This window comes from Pteropus vampyrus, unplaced genomic scaffold (assembly GCF_000151845.1).
Source record: "Pteropus vampyrus isolate Shadow unplaced genomic scaffold, Pvam_2.0 Scaffold17, whole genome shotgun sequence".
In the NCBI taxonomy this organism is placed as follows: domain Eukaryota; kingdom Metazoa; phylum Chordata; class Mammalia; order Chiroptera; family Pteropodidae; genus Pteropus; species Pteropus vampyrus.
Genome location: NW_011888798.1, coordinates 9,447,137 through 9,469,335, shown reverse-complemented (window position 1 = coordinate 9,469,335; position 22,199 = coordinate 9,447,137). Strand labels below are relative to the sequence as shown.

Sequence of the window (22,199 nt, the reverse complement as noted above, 5' to 3'; positions counted from 1 at the left end):
TCAGTCGTGTACTCACCCTTTGACCTTAGACAGTTGCTTAAACCATTTGAACCTGTTTTCTCAGTAATTTTTATAATAACAAACTTCCGCTGTTTACTGTTTTAAGTGCTGTTTATTAATTCATCTTCGGAACAACACTATGACATAGATATACTATAATTTCCATTTACAAATGAAGAAACTAAGGAATATAAAAGTTAAGTAACTTGTACAAGTCATAAAGCAACTAAATTGGTAAAACTGAATATTTGAACCCAAGATGTCAGATTCCAGAGCCCACACTGTATTTCATATGGCCTTTTACACATAACAAGGAATAGTTAATATTTGTTATAAGATTATTGTGAGGAGTAAATGAGATAACATAAATATCTATTAATGGCACTAGTGAATAGTAACTTATTATTTTTCATAAAGTGTTATATTTAACTTTTTTATAAATATTGTATATTATCGTTTTTGTTCCCTTGGTTTTTTTTTTTTAGACCTGATCAGAAATTTAATGAACATATTAAGGATGATAAAGGTGAAGACTTTCAGAAACGATATATCCTCAAGAGAGATAACTCTAGCTTTGACAAAGATGATAACCAGGTAACATAGCACAATTGGAAATTTTTAAACGTGCAGGACTTAAACCAGCAGGTCATTTTCCCAAGAATTAATTGTTCTCTTTTATTTAGATGAGAATACGTTTGAAAGATGACAGAAGAAGCAAATCTATAGAAGAAAGAGAAGAAGAGTACCAGAGAGCTAGAGACCGTATATTTTCCCAAGATGTATGTATTATTAATTTTAGCTCTTCATGTTAGAATATACACTAATTGCATTAGAGGGACTTACTCCTCCTTAATCTATTGATCACATTTTTTAAACCACGTTTGTTACATATAAAGTCACCTTTTAGAAATTTGAGATGTCTTGCTCATGTAATAATTTAATAGTATATAAAATACTATATTGCCGCAGTTAAATAAACTTTTTGAAAGTTAGAGACTACAGCAGTATATTGGAATGAGTATATAGTTTTTATAATATTTTTTTCTTCCAGATTTCTCACAGACTTGAGATATTTAGAACATTGGTCACTATCTACAAAGTCATGTATACTCTAAATCCAACTTGTTAGTGGGCTTCTCTTGATAAATAACTTGTTCCTTTTTTTAAAATAAAGCTAATTTTTTTAGATTAACCTTTGTTTTCCACTTATAAGTGATTATATGAAAGAGAACTTTTAAGTGGCTAATTATTTTATGCATATATTTGAGAATAGAATCAGTTTGTTTTTATCAATATTTGTTAAGCACCTGTTTTGTATAGTACTAGGTTATTATTCAAGGATATCTGAATATATGTTTGTGTTAATACTGTCAGAGATAGAAATTTCCTGTGTTAAAAAAAAAAAATTAAAATCTAGACTATCAGTTAAGAATCTAAAATATTCATTCATACATGTCTTTTGAGCACCTATAATAGGTGTTATGCTGGGCATTGGAGAACTTATCCATGGACAGTTATAATAATTTATCCCCCAAACAGTGATTATATGGTAGATTTTGTCATTGTTTTTATTTTATAGATAACGAATCTAAGCTCCAGTAGGCTAAGTAAAATAGCCCAAGACCATACACAGCTAGAAAATGACAGAGTAGGGATTTCAACCCAAGTTTTCTGAGCTCAGAGCCTAAACTAGATTTATTTCTCTCTCTAGTTTATAAGGTAGATGAGGTCTCTATCCTTGATGAGTAGCCAGATGATGATATCACTTGTGAGTTGTGTAGAGACCTGAAGGTAAAATAGGGACACAGCAGAGAAGCACCACAGATCTCATTCCAGAATTGTGGAATGAGACAATAGCTTCTCTTAGCGTCCAAGAGAAGACCTAAAGGAGTGAAGTGTTCCAAGTAGAGAGTCAGTATTTACAGAAGCCCAGAGATAAAGGGGAACTCGACATATGAGTAATTGAAAGATTCATAGTAGCTAGATTATAGCCTAAATGACACAAGAAATAAGGAAAGTTTGACTCAAAAAGCCAATTAAGGTAGGTTTGCTTTTAGCTAAAGCATATCTCAGCAAACTTTTTCTGAAAAGGGCCAAATGATAATTATTTTAGACTTCGAGCAATACAGTCTTTTTTGCAACACCTCAGAGCTGCCTTTTTCATGTGAAAGCAGCCACAGATAATAAATAAATGAATGAGCATGACTATGTTCCAATAAAACTTTACTTGCAAAAACAGATGGCTGGCCATAGTTTGGTGACCTTGGTGGCTGGAAAACTAGTTAGAAGACTGTTGTCATAAAAAAGGCAAAATTGATGATTGCCTGAGCATTAGAGGAGTTGGCATAAGCTGTGTTGAGGCATAGCTGCTAGTTCACTGCTACATTCACAGCCAAAGCACAGATGATCAAAATATTTATCGAATGAATGAGACGGAATCTATAGACTGGTATATATCTTGAATGTATAGTAATAAAAGTGGGTCCACTTGTTTGCAAGAGAATATTTTAATTTTAAATTAATTTGTACCACAAAAATGAATGGCTTCAAGACATATATCTGTTAAAAGTAAGCATAGTATCTCCAAGCCACAAAAAAAAAACCTCCATTATCATTTATTTGTGTACTTTTGTCACCACGTCGGATTTATTTTTTGGAGGGATACTTTTTAAATAATATTACACATGATTTTTGTTGTCATCATTGGTTAACAGATAGCATTATGTGTTTCACAAAAGCTTAACATTTTATATCTTTCTTTCAGTCCCTGTGTTCCCAAGAGAATTATATTATTGACAAAAGGTGAGGGGATTTTTAACATTTCTTTTAGTAACTGTCTAACTGATCCTAATAAAAATTAAAATGTTATTAAAATGCCAACAGAATCCAAGATGAGGATGCTAGTAGTACCCAGCAGAGGCGCCAGATATTTAGGTATTGGAAGCATGTTTCCATGCAGTATTGAAAACTTAAAGCATTTTTCTTTATTCTTTTCATTTTTATCTCTATTAGCTTTTCAAAGATTTATTTCTAAATTACAGAGTTAATAAAGATGCTTCAGGGAGATCAACAAATAGCCATCAAAGCAGCACTGAGAATGAGCTGAAGTATTCTGAACCACGACCCTGGAGCAGCACAGATTCCGACAGCTCTCTCCGAAACTTCAAGCCTGCTGTAACCAAAGCCAGCAGCTTCAGTGGAATTTCAGTCTTGACAAGAGGTGATAGTTCTGGAAGCAGCAAAAGCATAGGCAGGCTTTCAAAAACAGGTATAAATATCTATCTAGAACTGTACAGTCAAAACATTAGTTTCCCTAACGTCTTAGCTCTTTATTTATCATATGGCTTTTGTAATTACCCTAAAATATAAAATTCCTACCAGCAGAGCATGGAGCACCTCCAAAGTACTTAAGCGGTAGTATGTTTATTGACATTACGATTCATTCTCTGTGCAAGAGAGATTTACGAACATCAATTAAAATAAGAATTCTTTAGTTTGACATTAACTTAATCAGGCTGTTGGTTCAATGAAGTGTCATCTCTTGTTTGAGTGCCCAGAGGTGGTTGGAAATTCTTCACTGCTTATTTATGGTTGGAAGGCATGGCTTCTCACCTAGGATTATTTAACAGTGATTGCATTTTCAGCTTATACTGTCAATTATAATTATATTTTTCATGATAAAGTTCTTCATTTGCCATTCAAAATGCATAAAATTGCTGAGAATATTTGAGTAATTTAAAAACTAAAGAAAAATAGTATGTCGTAATTGTTATGAATGAGTGGAAATTGCAATAACATCCTCATTCTCTTAGCTTCTTTGCATTTACAGTATGTAACATTTAGGCTTATAACATTTTCCCCTTTTCATTTTCACCAACTGGCTTCAATATTAAAGAAGCTCACGTTTCTTTTAGGGTCTTTGTAGATCCTTATTTTTATCCCAAAGAAGCAGGAAAGTCAGCAGAAATGGCTCCCTCTGTTTAGCCTGTTTGGATTAACCTAGACATTTGGTGTTGTACAGATAGCAATTGAAGGGAGAGATGTATATTTGAAGGTGACAGAGTATTTTTTAATCCTTGATTATACTCAATGCTTTAAATATTAAGGCTTGTGAATTGTCACTTTTTTAACTTTGTGGATATTAAAAATGTCCTAATGTATATGATAGAATATTACTAAAGACAGGTACATTTTATGAATACAATATGTATATGTACCAAATATGCATTTATTTTTTAAATTGTCAATTAGTCATTAGAACAGAAAAAAGCTGCTGATGTATCATGAGAAAGTCATTTAGACACACTGCCAAATTAGAACATTTAAGAACATATACTCTTCGTTATCTGTATTATCTTCAGAGATAAAAATAAATATTATCTAACTCAGTAGGAAAAATGACATTATAATTCTTGTCAGTAGTCATTTTGGCACAACTTAGAAGTTATTCTTCAGAGGAAATCTGTTAAGCATATCCTATTTGTTTATTTCTTTAAAGATTAATTCTCCCAGAGTCAGTGCTGTTTTTTTAAATATAATTAACTGTTTACATTATCAAAATTTTTCTTTCATTTTCTCATTATTCACCTTTAGCCATTATACTGAAAGTTCATGACATTTTCAGACTATATTAATAGAAAATGAAATCAATTGTAGGCATAAGAGCAGTTAAAATTATCAAATTAATTTATTAAGGGCAATGAGAAATTTGAAGCTGTTGCTCATATAAGTACTTGGATATTTTTCATGCTATCTTTGTCCCTTGATATGATAAAAAATTGAAAGGTGACTACATTATAGGAAGATGCTATGATTATGAGCTGAAAATGAAATTCTGCAGTGAAACTTGACAGTTGTTTCTCTTGATAGAGAATTTATCATTTTTGTCATTTCCTATACTACTCTTAATCTTTCTGTGTTCTTATAGATAAGGGGTTTCTGATTTAAGAGGTTTGGGGCATTTGGCTGTGCTAAAGTCTTTTTCCTGGGGAAAAATTATAATCTGTATATTCCTAGGTGTTAATCTAAAAGGTAAAATTTATATAACTTTGTCCTTTTGGGAATGTGGATAATGTACTTTTTGTGACTGTCTGTGGCTGGTGTTATTATAAATGTGCTTAAGTTGCATGCTTTAGCTATGACTTCTCTGACAACTTATGTGATCAGTTTGCTGTATTAAACCTGTTCATTATGGGGAGGGAAAGCAAAATTGTACAATAGATCAAAAATAGCTGATGCTTTTATGTGGTAACTGCATGGTATGCAATGTGAATTTTATTGTTATGTGTTTAAAACCTGCGTTTTTATATGAGGTTTAAAAAATCCATATTTTTCATTACTCCTCCCCTAGGTTCTGAGTCTTCTGGTAGTGTAGGGTCATCTACGGGCTCTCTTTCTCACATCCAGCAGCCTCTTCCAGGTACAGCTCTCAGCCAGTCTTCTCATGGCGCACCTGTCGTCTATCCAACTGTCAGCACTCATAGTTCTCTTTCCTTTGATGGTGGCCTAAATGGGCAAGCCGCATCTCCTAGTACTAGCTTCTTTTTGCTTCCCTTGGAAGCGGCAGGCATACCACCTGGCAGTATTCTGATCAACCCACAAACAGGTTGGTATCCCAAAAAAGGTGTTTATTTTAGTTGAGATATCAGGAGTTGTTTGAAAATTCAAGAATATGTATTCAATGTTTTATCTGTATACGTGTTATCAGCTCTTTATTTTTCATGCATAACTAATATTTTCTCTAGAACTTTAATAAAACACTCATGCTAGCAAGTGTTAAAAGACATCAGAAAGTATTTTTCTCTTTGCGACTTCATCTTTTATGCCAAATAATGGCCTAACTACTTAAAAACAATTTTTTTTCCCCAGAAATTAGACAACCACCTTTGAAAGAACTTTATTTGATAAAAACTTTATTCTGGGGAGCATAGTATTTATTTCATAAAGAAGGAAAAATCTAACAGCTCTGGAAAGAACCTATAAGTAATTGTCCTTCTGAATATGGAAATTATTTTCTACAGAGGAAAAGCTAAAGGACATCTTATTAATAAAAGAAAATAGATAGTCATTTTGAATTAATATTGACACATATTCTTTGCAATTAGATAATTTGCATATATTGAGCAGTTACTATGTGTTATATACTGTATTAGGTGCTTTAAATACATTATAATTTTCATAACAACACTGTAAGGTAGGCTAAATCCCCATTTATAGTTAAGGAAGCAGTCCTAAAGAGATGAAATCATAATACATTATGTACATTTGGCAAAAATGACATATAGAGAAAATATGATCTTTTAAACATCACAAGAAGTGTTGGTCTCCATTCAAAATAACATAACCCAATCATTTGGTAAGGTAACGTAAACAACTTTAAATCATCTGATAACCTTCCTTAAAAATTCACTGACTTCGTTGATATAGTCAAATCAGCCTCATAATAGTTGGGCAAGATGGATACAGGTGCAAGTGTTACAGTCTCTGAATGTTCGTTTTGTTTGTTGTAGAGAAAACCATGGCTTGGAACTCACTGCCTTCAGATTTTATTTGCATTTCTTTTTTTGAGATAAAGTATTCAAACATTTGTCTCTATTATAAGAATTTAATTAGCATAAATAACTGACATCAGAAATTCAGTTTTTACTTAATAACAGCTATCTTCATATCCTTTGGGTTTATTATATTACTAAACTTACTGATTTCCTAGGCAGGATATAAGATTTAATATTTCACTATTTCCTATTATTTTTCATTCAAAACACATTAATATGTTTTTGATAACATGAAAGATTTAATTGAGTAGAGAATGATAGAATGAGAAACTAATCAACCTGAAATTGAATTGTATTCTTAATTTTAAATAAGTTTAAAAGTGACCTCTTTGCTTTTTGAATCTGTTTATATGTGCATTGAAAAAAAAATCTAGAAGAAGGTATCCGAATTGTTAACTATAAGATTATGGGGGATTTCTTTTCTTTTGATCTCTATTTGTTGGTTATTTTACCACAATAAAACTATTATTTTTATTATAATAAAAAGTTGTCTAGAGTAAAATTTATTCTACTCAGTACTTAAAATAGCCCCCCAATAATTAGTAAGCAATAAAAATAAGCCTCAAAATAAATATTAAAGTTTTCTCTCTTACCTGTGAATAAACCTCACTGGAATTAAAAAGATTACTTTAGAAAATGATTTAGCATTTGAAAATCATTTACAGCTTTTAATAAGTTAGAAGCTATAAAATAAGGACACTGCCATCAAGCCCACAATTTGAAATTTGAAGCTGTTAACCATTTTAATTTTCATTCAGTTTTAATTTTATTAGTTAAATATATGCAGTGTGGCCTATAAATTAGCTATTTTTCACCACCTAATAGAGGCTAATTAATAATTTTCCAGTATCCCCAAGTCAAGCATTTTTTTTCTTAAAACGGAAATGTATTATAGTACTAAAGCACCATAATCCTGTAACTGAACTCTTGAGCAGGATGTATTTCAGAATTCAGAAGTTTTCAGAAAATACTATGTATTATAAAATAACTTTAGTAGATTTAGCACCCTCATAGTAAAACATTGCAGCAGAATTTCTGAATGTTCTTCAAGTGGGAAAAATAAAAACAATCAATACCCTCATATAAGGTCAGACTATGCTTCCCAAGCTAAGAAAATCTTTTAGCTTTCAGAAACTTGAGGCTTCAAAATTGTGAATGAGGATTTAGACATGTATTGTAAATTATTAGAATGACCTACATTCAAATTCTATTGTAAATGATTTTTTTTCTCCTTTTTTAATTTTTCAGGTCAGCCCTTCATAAACCCAGATGGGAGTCCAGTTGTGTATAACCCCCCTATGACTCAACAATCAGTTAGAACCCAAGTGCCTGGACCTCCACAGCCACCTCTGCCACCCCCACCACCTCAGCAAGCAGCTAATCACATTTTCTCACAGGTGCACATACCCACGATTATGTAATACTAATAAGTTCACCTGCCTTTGTATATTTGGGACTAAATTCACTAATTGTAATTGAGATAGCCCACTTAAGTATCTTTTAGAGTTTTAATATTCTCCACCAGTGATGTTCCACACACTGCTGGTAGGAAGAGAGGTTAACTTCAAGGGCTTTTCAGCTAATAAATGCAGAATATTTTCGAAAAGGAGGGAATTTTGTATCTCATGAGCCTGTGTGGTATTTTATCCTATTTCAAAACAGCAAGAAATGCACAAGATTCCAGAATAAAAACAAAACTAAGGTTGTTGGTTATCCCAGTGAGCAAAGTGAGTTTTTTTTAAGATTCAACAGATTAAGCAGTTTGAAGAAACTGAGTTGAGTTGCTCAAGTTCTACAGGGTACTCTCCATCCCACCTACCCTGTGAGAGATAGGAGGCAAAAACATCCCGAGTTAAAATTCCCAAAAGCACTTTTAACAATATCTTGAATTTGTTTAAACACTTAGAGTTTACACATGCATTTTCACATTCAAGCTTTTTCCCTGTAGATGTGCTATTCATTCTTGAAGAACATGATTATACCAGTGTGAACTTTTATTTCAGTCTGTCTTTTGAAGGTTGTGTAACACATCAAAGACAGTTTGTACAGTTAGTTACACTTCTTTTTTCCTGTAAGACCATCTGAATAATACACTGGTGAAAACATGCAAAGTAAATTCTTGTGAAAGAAGTATGGTGACAAACTTGAACTGGAGAAATTTCATTTTTGAAATATTTGCTCAGGTTATATCATTGGTATTGCAGGGGTAAAGAATACATGAGCAGTTTAATAAAGTTATCAAATGCTATTTCCAAAGGCTCTCATATCCACTTCCCAACCGCATTTGGTTACATACACTCAGGTACCTGTTAGGCTACATAAAACTCCTTCCCTGTTCTTCTGTGCCTTGGCTTCATTCAACTTGGTCCTGAAGTGTTTTTCTTTCATTTTGCTATCATGTGGTGGCTTCTGCAGCACTGTCTATTTCACTAGGAGCTTTACAGGACTGATTTCATTTCATTTCATTCAGTGAAAATAATGTTAGTCTGGCAGCTTCAAAAATTTTAAGGATTTATCTGTGGTTATATATTTCACATTATAATCTCTTAGAAATAACTTTGATTTGGTTATGAGATAATCCTAAATGAAAGTGTAGGAAGCTTAGGAAAAAATGCCTTAATGGACTATAATTTGAAATCTTGGGATATGCATGAAACTCCACGACTGATTTTCCTGCCATTGCTTCAGGCGTTTCTAGTAATTCATCAGCAGCTACAAAAATAGAGAATTGATGAACAAATGATACTCAGTAACTATCTTTTGCACACTGAGATAATCCATCCATGAAATTTCAAACAACCAAACAAAATAATGCTGTGATTTCCAAAGCATGCAGATGGGCTACATTTCTTAAAACCAATCACTTTAAGTGGGTGTTGTTTTGCAGCCAGTTGCAATTAATGTAGGAAAAGGAAGTGCTGAGGCTTTTTCTTTTCTAAGTGGTGTCAGAATTTCACTTTGATCAGCCAGTCTTCTAGCCCACATTTTTCTCATTATCACTTGACACCCTGTCAGAGACATTAATTCATACTCTTGGTACTCATAGTAGTCTTTATTTTATGCCCCAGCAGGCTAAAGCTTTTGTTTCATATGACACATAGTAGGTCAAGTTGTCTAGAAGAAAATTACATCTTAATGGTTGTCTGACTTAATAACACATCGAATAGCCTATACTTGGAAGTTCTAAAGCCTCAGTAAGTATGATATGTGCTGTCATCCATTAGGAAGCTTACTGAGTTGAGAGGTTAGTGAAAAACCAGTGGCTACTCTACAGATCTTTCAGATTTTACTTTTTAAGTACTTTTGCTTTAATTCTAGATTTTTTTTGTGGGATTCTAAACTAAGCCTTTCATAATTTTAGAAACTGTTGTGTTGATCTTGTGGTATAAATGCAACTCATTGTCATATGTCTTAGTTGTCATAAGAATTTTCCTTATTTAGATTATTCTCTGGGCAATCTTAATCAGTTAGTTTATTTTGAAATTTTAAAGTATTCTCTCTGGAAATACTGTCCAGAGGGAGATTCATGTATACATATATATCAAAACTAAGAGTTTTTATTAGATAAAATTACCTGGATTCCTCCAATGCTTGCTAACATGGCTCTCCACAGACCACTTACCTTACCTTAGCCTGATTGCCATCAATAAAATGGATTATAATAGTCTTTAAGCCAAATGTATATTACCCCTTTTGTAATAAACTGTATAAATATAAGATTAGGAAACTAAATCATATGCCAATGTCAACCTATAGACAGTCAGCTATATTTTATAAGATTTAGAAATAATTAAAACATTTTTCATGTTCAGAACACCTATTTTTTTCAGTGCCCCCAGGAAAACATAAAACCTTTATTTTCCTGAAATGCAGGATTATTCCATTAGAAAAAAAAATTTAAGTAACTAGTTTTGCAGCTCCTAATATATACTCTCTTAATAAAAAATTTTAGATGGAAAAGAAAATGTTTATCTTTCATACATAAAAGAGATCGATTTGTTGGGAGGTCTGCAGGTGCACGCATGCGCACCTCTATGTAAGTTTGTGTTCTTCTTTAGGCTCTTATTCTTTATGGTACCCACAGTACATTTTTCTTTAAAAATTGCTAAAAGTTATGCATTTTGGTACCAAAATTTAATATCTCATCGTTCATTATCAAATAGAGCAGTTGGCAAAGATGCTATGTAAGTTATTGCTGTCTGATAATAAGTGAAGTGTTTCTTTTATTATTTAGTGTTATATAACTAAATAGAGCTGCCCCTTCATCAAACCAGAAAGTAAGGATAATTTAATTGGTTTTGCTTTTGCCAACTTAAACCAGGGGTCTCGGTTAGATAATAGGATTTGAACCATCTAAATTACTTGTTTCAGTGAATCTAATCTTTTTATGAAAAAAATTCTAATTATGTATTAAATTTAAGCATAGATATATTCTCAGAAATTTTCATTGAGTTTTGTTTTTGTTGTTTCCTATGTTGTTGTGTTTAAGATTATAAATGTAGTTTAAGCTATTGCCAAAAATGTAACTTTCCATTTTATGCAGTTCTTCTAACATTTTATTCTGACATTAACATTGTTTGCCAACCTGTTATTCCTTAGCCTGTTCGTCCTCTGCAGTCCTCTTCACAGCCTGTTCAGTACTCTACAGCCCCTTACCCATCCCCGCTCCTGCCAGTCTCACCCACCCAGCAATACTCCGTGGTACTATATCTCTATTCACCTCCTGCATTGTTTCTGTGGGTGGATGTGTGATAAAGGCTTGTGAATGTGATTAATGTGATATGATCTTTTTTGATTTTTTTTAAGTCAAGAATATATACTGAAAAAATATTTCTAACCTGTATTAGAAATAAATTCTCTTTCATAAAATATTTATTATACTAGCTTATTACAGTGATTGTATGAAACCCTAATTTTTTCCTTCCTTTTCATGATGAAATAATCTTCAGGTTGATTATTCTAGTCCTAACATCTTTTAACTAATTTTTTCATTGAGGTCAGTGTAGCTCTCTGCAATCCTGGAGTGGCAGCTTTCATCTGGGTTTAAGCTTTCTATTCTTTCCCCAGTGCCGTAGGTCCAGTTGACTTAGTACCAGTTATCAGGGTGAACTGAAGCTTACAACTACATAAGACCTCCTCCTAAGTATATTTTCAAGGAAGATCTTCAGCTACTTAATTTGTGACTAGAAAGTAATGATACCTCCTTTAATCCAAAGCATGTCCCAAGTTATACTTCTTCATAAGAGCTTAGCTGCACCACTGCCATGTGTGCTCTGTGACCTTCTATAGTCACTAAGCATATGAGACAGCGATATAAAGTTAAAGTACCTCCTGCATAGTGCCTAACATGAAATAGTTTCTTTCCCTTAACATGAGTCTCCCTAATAGCCTACGTACTTTTCCCGGTGATGCTGTGATTTCTCAAAGTACATAGCCATCACATTTTCAAATTGCTTTCCCTGTTAAATTACAAGCTATCTCTTAAAGTCACTCAACACTTTTTAGAAACGTTTTGTTTTATTAAGGGTCTTTTTGTTTTGAGCTGAAGGCAACGTTCTTTACCAGCCTTGGCTCTGAATGATTTTCAAAACTCACTTCCAGTCTGAAAAAAATGAAATTTTGTCAGCATTGAGAAGGTTGACATGAAAAAGAATAGCATAAAAGCCTCAAAAATGTTTTGAAAAACAGATCACTGGAATAAGAAAATAGCTTTTGCCAAGATGACTCTAATGGTAGTACGTAGTTATGGCATCTCTTTTGAAAATATTTGGCCATATTATTTTGTAATTACAGCTAGTAGGCATATTTAGGTATATTTTGAAACTGTTCATTGAGTTAGGAGAATAGCGCTAGAATATGTCAGAGCAGCCATTTGGGAGGAGTAAAACCATATATTTTTAATCATTAAATCAGGTTCCCCTTTTTTAGTCCTTTCTGTATAGCCTTAATTTATTTTGCAAAAACCAGCACACTTGAAATTGAAGACATGTCAAGTTAGATCTGACAACTCAATAAGGCCACAATTTTTTAAGTAACTTTTTTCCCAGTTTTCCTCTTAGCAAAATGTGGTATATATTGTTGCCAATCTGTGGCTCCTTTGCAGCAGGGGAATGCCATTTAACCCTGTGATTTTCATTTCAGTGATATTGACTAGACTAGTCAGAACTGGTCTTTATGCTGTTGTTGAGTCTGGGAAACATTTGTCAGATGACATCTAAATCATAGCCCAATATTGGCTGGGCACCATTGCCTGCTCACCAAGTAGCAAAAGCATTAGGAAACTGTCATTTAGATTACATTTGTCTAACATCTGACTTAAAGAACAGACTGAAAAACACTAGGGAAGAATAGACTTCGTGGCCAAATTATTTTTGAGAAATTAAAAAAAAGACCAGGGTGGGCGGATTTTAATTTTATTTAATTTCTGCTAGTATATTTGTTAGGTATGATAGGAGATACAAAGATGTATCTTGCCTTCTAGGAAGAGGGGCGATGATTTAAAGTGAGAAGTAATTAGTCCTGTGCCTTGCTAGTTACCTGGTATTTGAAGTCCTTTTAGAAAATGTTAATCATACAATATAAATGTTCAGTTTTACTTCCACATCCTAATGTGCCTTTAATCTTCATTTATATAAGTGTTTTTTCATTTATTATTGTGAGATGTTGTTATACTGTATTCTTTTCTGCATGCTATACATTTCCATCACATGTATTTTATAAGTAATTTGTAATGACAATATTGTAATTTTCCTACCTTCCTGCCTTAGAGTTCTAATTTTTTTGAAGCTATTCTTTTATTAAATCATTTCCATCGTAGATATGATTTCCATAGTATATACTACTGCAACTCATCTTAAAATATATGAAGTAATTTTCTTCATATTTGTTTCATTTTAATTAACATAAGAGATAAGTTTGGTCTGTGTTTGGAAGGCTTACTGATTTGACTTTTTCTTTTCTTAGCAGGACACCCTTGGATCTCAGTTTAGCCACATGAGTCTTGCCCGCCAGCCATCTGCAGATGGTTCTGACCCTCATGCTACCATGTTCCAGTCCACTGTTGTTCTTCAGTCCCCACAGCAGTCTGGTTATATCATGACAGCAGCTCCTCCACCACCGCCACCACCACCCCCTCCTCCTCCCCCGCCCCCTCCCCCTCCCCTGCCACCTGGGCAGCCAGTCCCTACTGCTGGCTACTCTGCTTCTGGTCATCATGTCAGCCAGTCTGTGCTCCAGCAGCAGGGATACATTCAGCAGCCCTCACCACAGGTACATCACTTTTTCATCTTTTTTCCCCTATCGAAGCCTCTCATTTAAGATCGGTTAATGTTAGAGAGCTTATTTTTAATTTCACATGGGAAGAATTTGTGAGATAGTATAAATAAAGCTTGTCATCATTTTCTTTTGCCATTTTGAAGTTCATGCAAGATAACCACATGACAAGTAGACACTTAAGTTGGATAGTTAAACTATGTGATCTTTGAGTTTCCTTCTGACTCTGAGAGGGTTTTGTTTGTTTGTTTTAATTAACTTAAGAGAAACAATAAAGTGAATGTACAATAAAAATAAAATGATGTATTTCGAGAAGAAATAGATCAGTTTGGAGAGAATTAACATTTTATCACTATTGAATTTTCCGGTGCAGGAACATGTTATCTCTCTCCATTTACTTAGATCTTCCTTAATTTTTCTCAACAGTGTTTTGCGGTTTTCATTAGACAAGTATTACATATATTATATTATATATAACCAAAGTATTTAATGTTTTTAAGTACTCTAATGGAGATTATTTTTAAACATCATTTTCTATTTATTAATTGCTGACATATAGAAACAAAGTTGATTTTTATTTATCTTGTATTCTGTGGACTTTCTAAAAATTCAGTTATTCTAGTACTTTTTTGATAGACTACTTAGGATTGCCTAAATAGACCATTTCAGTATATATTATTCTTTCCATCTATATGCATTCTATTTTTTTTTATTGCCTTATTGCATAGCTAAGGGCTCCAGTGTTAAATATACTCAACACAACAAGGGGAAGTAAAATACCTAGAATTCATTTTTTTTCCCAGTGACAGTTGACATTTAATATTATATTAGTTTCAAGTGTACAGCATTGTGGTTAGACATATAACTTACAAAGTGATTCCCCGATAAGCCTATTACCCACCTAGCACCATACACCATACTTAATAGATATAGAACTATTCCAATTTCTTATGCTTTTTGGATCAAAGTTGGTAGTTTGTATCAGTTTCATCTATCTTGTTATTACAATATTATTAGCTATATTCCCTGTGCTGTACTTTACATCCCTGTGACTGTTTTGTAACTGCCAGTTTGTACTTTTTAATCCCTTCACCTTTTTTGCCCAACTCTCCCAACCTCCCTTTCATCTGGCACCTATCAGTTTGTTCTCTGTATCTATGAGTTTGTTTCTGTTTTGTTTTGTTTTTTAGATTCCACATATAAGTGAAATCATTTATGATATTTGTCTTTCTCTGACTTATTTCACTTAGCATAATACCCTCTAGGTCCACCTACATTGTTGCAAATGGTAAGATTTCACTGTTTTTATGGCTAAGTAATATTCCATTGTATAAATGTACCATTCTCTTTATCTAATCATCTATTGATGGGCATTTTGGTTGCTTCCGTATCTTGGCTGTTGTAAATATGATTCAGTGAACATAGAAATACATATATCTTTTTGAATTAGTGTTTTGTAGTTCTTCGGATAAATACTCAGAAATGGGATTGCTGGGTCATAAGCTACTTCTATTTTTGATTTTTTGAGGAACCTCCATACTGTTTCCATAGTATCTGTACCAATTTGTAATCCCACCAACAGTGCACAATGGTTCCCTTTTCTCCACATCCTCACCAACACTTGTTCATTGATTTATTAATGATAGCCATTCTGACAAGTTTGAGGTGATAGTTCATTGTGGTTTTAATTTGTATGTTTCTGATAATTTGTGATGTTGAACATCTTTTTATATATCTGTTGACCATCTGTTTGTCCTCTTTGGAGAAATGTTTATTCAGGTCCTCTGCCCGTTTTTTAATGGGATCGTTTGTTTTGGGGAGTGGGGGAGTTAAGTTGTGAAATTGTATGAGTTCTTTATATAGTTTGGATACTAACCCCTTATCAGATGTATCATTGGCAAATATCTTATCCCACAGAATTCATTTATTAACGTAAAGATAAGTTTTTAAAAGTACATATTCTTTCCTTGTTTCTAATCTTAGGGGAAAGAATTCAGTCTTTAATCACTTACTGTAATATTATGTGTGGGTTTTTTTGTACATGCCCTCTAACAGGTTGAGGAAATTTTCTTCTATTCCTAGTTTACTGAGAGTATCGTGAATACTAAATGGATATTAAATCTTGTGAAATGTTTTTTCTGCATCTGTCGAGGTGACTGTTCCCTCCTTTATTAACACAGTGAATTATGTTGACTGACTTCTAAATGCTAAAACCTTTTATTTCTGGAACATATCCCACTTAGTCATGATATAGTATCTTTTTTATATATTGCTAGATTCAATTTGCTAATATTTTCTTAAGGATTTTCATGAAGGATATTGGTCTACAGTTTGCTTGTAATGTCGTTTTCAGGTTGTAGTAACGGTAGCACTGGCCTCAAAACAAGTTGAACATTGTTCCTTTTATTTTCTAAAAGAATTTATATAAGATTGACGTTATTGCTTCTTAAATGTTTGCTAGACTTCACTAATGAATCCATTTGGACTTGGGATTTTTTTCAGGGAAGATTTTAAAATTACAAATGCAATTTCTTAGTAGATATAGAACTATTCCAATTTCTTATTCTTTTTGGATCAAAGTTGGTAGTTTGTATCAGTTTCATCTCTCTTGTCGAATGTATTGGCATAAAGTTACTCATAGTATCCCTTTTTCATACATTCAGAATCTTTAGGGTTAATAGCGGTATCTCCTCTATCTTCTCTGGTATTGGTAATTTCAGTCTTCTCTCTTTTCCTTTACTAATTGAACTAGAGATTTATCAATTCTATTGATCTTAAAAAAACAGCTGAAGGTTTTATTAATTTTATTATTCACTTACTATTTAAACTATTTTATCATTTCCTTCTACTTGTTTTGGGTATAACATTGTCCTTTGTTTCTGGTTTCTTAAGGTAGAAGCATAGATCATTGATTTTAGATTATTTATTTTTTCAGTATAAGTTTTTTAATGGTATAAATTTCTATCTAAGCACCATTTAGCTGCAATCCCCAAATTCAAATATGTTGTGTTTTGTTATCATTTAGTTCAAAACATTTTCTCTTTTTTGCAAGTGACTTTTTAACCCATAATTTATTTGGAAGTGTGTTGTATAATTTCCAGATATTTGAGGGCTTTCTTGATACCTGTTAATTTCTATTTTAATTTCATATAGTCATAGAATCTACTCTCAGATTTCATTGTTTTGGAATCTCTTGTCTTCGTTTATTTATGTTCCAGCATATAGTCTCTTGGAGTATGATCCATGTGTGCTTGAAAAGAATTGGTATTCTATAATTTTAGTGTTTTGTTTTTTGTTTTTTAGGGTTTTTTTTATTAAAATAAAGTTCACACAACATAAAATTAAGCATTTTAAAGTGAATAATTCAGTGACATTTAGTACATTCACAGTGTTTTGCAACCGCCACCTCTCTGTAATTCCAAAATACTTTCATCACCCCAGAAGAAAACTCAGAACCCATTAAGCAGTTGCTACCAATGCTCCCCGCCCTACCCCCCTCAGCCCTTGGCAACCACTCATCTGCATTCTGTTTCTATTGATTTACCTATTCTGAATTCTTCATATTAACAAAATCATGCAATATGTTAGATTCCTCATCTGGCTTCTTTGACTTAATGTAATGTTTCAGGGTTAATCCACATTGTAGCATGTTATCAGTACATTTCTTTTATAGCTGAATAATATGCCTCTGTGTGTGTGTGTGTGTGTGTGTGTGTGTGTGTATGTGTGTGTGTGTGTGTACACCACAATTTGTTCATCTTTTCAACCATTGATAGTAGATTTGGAATGTTTCCACCTTTTGCCTATTATGAGTAGTGGTGTTATGAACATGTAGGCACATGTATTTAATTGAGACTCTGTTTTCATTTCTTTGGGTATATACCTAGGAGTACAATTGCTGGATCATATGGTAATTATATGTTTAACTTTTTGAGGAACTGCCAGCTGTTTTCCTGGTGCCTTTTTTTCCAGACAGATTGTTTGTCTTTTTGTTCAGTTTTAAGAGTCCTTTATGTATTTCTGATATTGAAACCTTATGTTTCTGTGATTTGCTGATATATTCATTCTGTAGATTGTGTCCTTTTACTTTCTTGATAATGTATTTAATGCACAAAAGTTTTTTTAACTTTGATGAAGTCCACTAGATCCACTTTTTCATTTTGTTGCTCATGGTTTTGGTGTCATATCTAAGAATCCATTGCCAAATCCACGGTCATGAAGATTAATCCCTGTTTTCTTCTAAGAGTGTTATGATTTTAGCTCCTATATTTAGGTCATTTAACAATTTTGAGTAATTTTTATATGGGTATTAGGTAAGGGTTTAATTTCATTCTTTTGCATGTATATATCTATTTGTTCTAGCATCATTTGTTGAAGACCCTATTTTTTTCCCACTGAATAGTCTTAGTACCCTTGTTAAATATCAGTTAACCAGTCATGCAAAAGTTTATTTCTGGTCTCTCACTTTTACACAATTCTGTAATTTTATCTTACAGCAGTGCTACACTGTTTTATTACTATGTCTTTGTACTGAGTTTTAAAATCAGGAAGTGTGAGTCCTCCAACTTCATTCTTTTTTTTCTTTTCAAAATTGTTTGCAACCTTTATATTTAAAGTATGTCTTTTACATATGGTATATAATTTATTTTTGCTGTTTTATCCATTCTGATTAGAGTGTCTAGTTCTTTTATCTTTAATATGGCTGTTGATATGGTTGGATGTAAGTATGTCACATTGCTGTTTGTTTTCCATTTGTCCTATCTGTATTTTATTTCTATCTGCTTATTTTCCTGCCTTTTGTATTATCTGAGCTCTTCTGTGTGTCATTTTATTTCTTCTATTGTTTTTTATCTATAGCCCTTTGAATCTTGTTTGTGTAGTTTCTTTACGAAGTATGATATGTATCTTTAGCTTGTCACAACCTATTTCATGTTCATATGAAACTACAAGTAAAATATACTAGTCATTTTAGCAGTATAATTCTATTTACTCTCTCTCCATTGTTTGTGCTGTATATATTACATATATACATTATAACCAAAAATAGTATTACAATTTTTGCCTTAAACAGTGATGTCTTTTGTTTATTTAAGATAAAATATTATTTATACACATACACACATACTGAAGAGTGTTAATAACGGATAAGATCTGAAATCAGGATACATTTGTTGATTGTTGATATCTCCAGAAAAAATTAAGGAATCATATATGTAGTGTGTCTAAAGTTTCAAAGACAGAAGAATATTACAGTAAATTTAGGAGATTCTTGGCTTATAACTGATCTAGAAATTCTGTGCTTGGCTGGTTTCCAGATGAAATGGGCACTCTTAAGATCTCCATAGACCTCTCTTCTTTTAGAAGTGACATAATCAGAAGAATAGGGCCTGAAAGAGCCCACTAACCTAGTAAACTTAACTCACCACATACTTCTACATGACAGGGTTATTTATACTTTACCCCAACCTGGATCAGATTAAAAGAAATTCAAACCTGGTATTAGTAGCTCTGGAAGGAACAACAAATCAAGCTAGTCTTATTGGCATTTTTTTTCCACCTTTATTAAGGTATAATTGACAAATAAATTTTGTATTGGCATTTTAATAGAAAAATTAAGGAATGGAACCAGTGCAACTGTGCATTAATGGTTAAACTGACATATATACAGTGATAGCTGTTCATCAGTTGAATTGAATGAGCTAGCGGTACATGTTTCAACCAAAATAGTCTCAAAACAATGTTAATTGAAAAATAAGTTTCATAAAATTATAGTAGGGTACCATAAATGTAAATTTTTTAAATCTTCAATAATTTTATGTATGGATAACAGATGTATATATGTGTGTGTATATGTGTGTGTATATATATACATATATATATAGGTGTATGGGTACTAGTTTTAAAACATTTATAGTAATGATGTATTCCAACTATAGGATAATGGGTTTTCTGTGGGATGTAGAGCAAAGCAATGTTGGAGTGAGCATTTAGTTATTTCAGTACTGTTTGGTTTTATAAGATAGAGGAAAATCTGAAACAAATAAGGCCAAAAAAAAACCTACTAAATCTAATTGGTAGGCATATTGTTAGGCGTCTTTTGTTATGTGTACTGTATGTTTGAAATTTTTTAAACAATTTTCAGTTAAATTTAAAGCTAAGAAAATCAGTTTTCAAGTGATTGGTGTTGGAAAGAATTGTTACTCTTTATACTCTGATGTTCCTCACAGAAAAAAATTTTTATTACAAGAAAATTTATTTTTTCCCTCAATATTTATCCTAGATGCCAGCCTGTTATTGTGCTCCAGGCCACTATCACCCCAGTCAACCTCAGTATCGCCCAGTCCCTTCTGTCCATTATAATTCACATCTAAACCAACCACTGCCACAGCCTGCACAGCAGACAGGTGAGTAGTATTTCTGAGATCATTAATTCTTAGCTGTGAGTATTGTTTTTTTCATCCCGCTTTATTTCAGTATTGTATTAAGATACTGATTGTATGAAGATACTGCTACACTTAGTCTATCGAGAGTCTCAGATATGTGCATATAGATAAATATGCAAACCAGTGAGATTAAAAGAGTGGGCAAATCTTAGCACTTGCCAGAAAATACCACACTGTCAGGTTTATATACTAAAGGGTTGGGAGCCATGATGAGAATATGGTACCAAGCCAAGCTGTTTGGTGAGCAGCTTCCTGGTGCTCACTGCCATTTAGTTGAAGCCTTCTTTGCTCCCTGGTAGTCTACCCATGGTTACAACAGAAGAGAGGCAAGGCAGGTTAAGATGTCTCCTGAACAGCTAACCAAAACCACCTAACTTTGCTTGAGAACTCTAGCCTAGTGAAATTTTTTTTATATCTTAACTTCAGTAGGAATGCCTTTAAAAGGAATGTTCTTACGCATATTTTTTGTTTTGTTTTTCAGTTTGCTACTTGTATAGTGAAAGGTGTTTTTAAACCAAATGCAGTCTAATACTAGGCATAAAATATATTAAAACTCAAAAGATTTTCCTTCTGCTCTTTTCAAATTTTCTTTAAGCATTCAATGAAAACAGTTGATCACAGTTATAAAACTATCTTACTAATTTTACTGAACTCATTTCTCTCTCTTCTTCCTACCTAGATGTGTAGTTCTGCCCCAGATGTTTAATAAGGTATTTTTTCAGCCTTTCATAACTTTAGGTGTTAAAGTAGAATTTTTATTGGTTTCTTTGGAGGCTTTTTAGCTGCTTGTCACCATTGGAGGCTCTCAGACTATGTCAGTGGGACTTACCAAGGCCGCATAACCCTTCACCTCTACTTAGGCAGTTTCTTGCTCTTTATATCATGTGGAACTCTTAAGGAGTGCTGCAATTTTAGGAGGAAGACATCTGCACTGAGCAGTCTAATGAGAATTGTTCTTGCTTCTCCTCATCTGTGTAGTCTTCATTGATCGTAGTGGCTTTCCAACTTCCTTTACAGCATATGATTCTTACTTATCATCCCTGCAAGGGACTTCTAGATCCTCAATCTGTTGCTCCTAGGAGTTGTCTTGGACTTAGTATTTAAGTTCTTCCTTTTGTGTGCTGCTGGCCCTGTATTTTATGTGTGACAGATGTTCTTCCAAAGGATGTTAAGTACAAACATTAATCATTTTAGCTGACTCAGAATTTGTCCTCTGTCTCAAATATGACTCTTTAATTTCAAGTTTTCTTGATGTTTAATTATACAGTCCACTTGTAATATAAACTAGTATAATACCATAATTTTGAAGGGCATCAAAAGTTGTTCTTTATACATAGAAATATTGGTTGTGACACTGCTCATTAGCTTTAATACATTGTTGTTTTATTCTTTAAGCAATTATTTTCTGAGTTTTTCTGGGCGTGTTACTGATTTTTCATACTGTTTTTGTTTTAATTTTTTTCTTCCAAAATTATAATATGGATTATAGGTAATGTCATGATAATAAAAAAAAATTATCTCATGTTCCCCATTCAGATACCTTGTGTGTGACTAATTAATATAGTTCATCAATACACTATTAATGGGCAAGCAAAGATCCTTTGTTCTGTATTTATGTGGGCTTATTAGTTTTGTTGTTTTTAATGGCTAAATTTTTGTCAAATTGCCTACAAAATTAAAACTTTTAATCACAGGTTGGACCAATATGCTTATACAAATGCATCTTTGCAAAAAATATTCCCACTTAATGGAAAACAGCTGAAAATGACAATTCTAATTGACAGCCAAAATATCTGTGTGACAGCATGTGTTTATCATCAGTCATATTTTAATTTGGGAGTTTTTTCTAATGCTAGTTATGGTGAGAAGGAAGCAGTAAGTTAGATTGTATCTGGATAATGCAGGCACAGAAAGAGAACATCTGAATAAC

At 32.8% G+C, this 22,199-nt stretch overlaps 1 protein-coding gene across 19 annotated transcripts in view; it reads left to right on the top strand.

Moving 5' to 3' along the window:
* Window positions 1–22,199, top strand: part of R3HDM1 (R3H domain containing 1) — a 171,153-nt gene that overhangs the window by 87,140 nt on the left and 61,814 nt on the right. For 5 of the 19 annotated variants that reach the window (XM_023527496.1, XM_011354482.2, XM_023527498.1 and 2 more), the window contains 10 exons: window positions 486–594; window positions 684–779; window positions 2,765–2,802; window positions 2,884–2,934; window positions 3,042–3,268; window positions 5,351–5,605; window positions 7,803–7,951; window positions 11,154–11,255; window positions 13,518–13,823; window positions 20,107–20,230. In XM_023527496.1, coding sequence (XP_023383264.1) covers window positions 486–594; window positions 684–779; window positions 2,765–2,802; window positions 2,884–2,934; window positions 3,042–3,268; window positions 5,351–5,605; window positions 7,803–7,951; window positions 11,154–11,255; window positions 13,518–13,823; window positions 20,107–20,230 — 1,457 coding nt within the window. The remainder of the gene's footprint in view (window positions 1–485; window positions 595–683; window positions 780–2,764; window positions 2,803–2,883; window positions 2,935–3,041; window positions 3,269–5,350; window positions 5,606–7,802; window positions 7,952–11,153; window positions 11,256–13,517; window positions 13,824–20,106; window positions 20,231–22,199) is intronic. The other 14 variants (XM_023527497.1, XM_023527500.1, XM_011354486.2 and 11 more) reach the window with 8 other exon arrangements.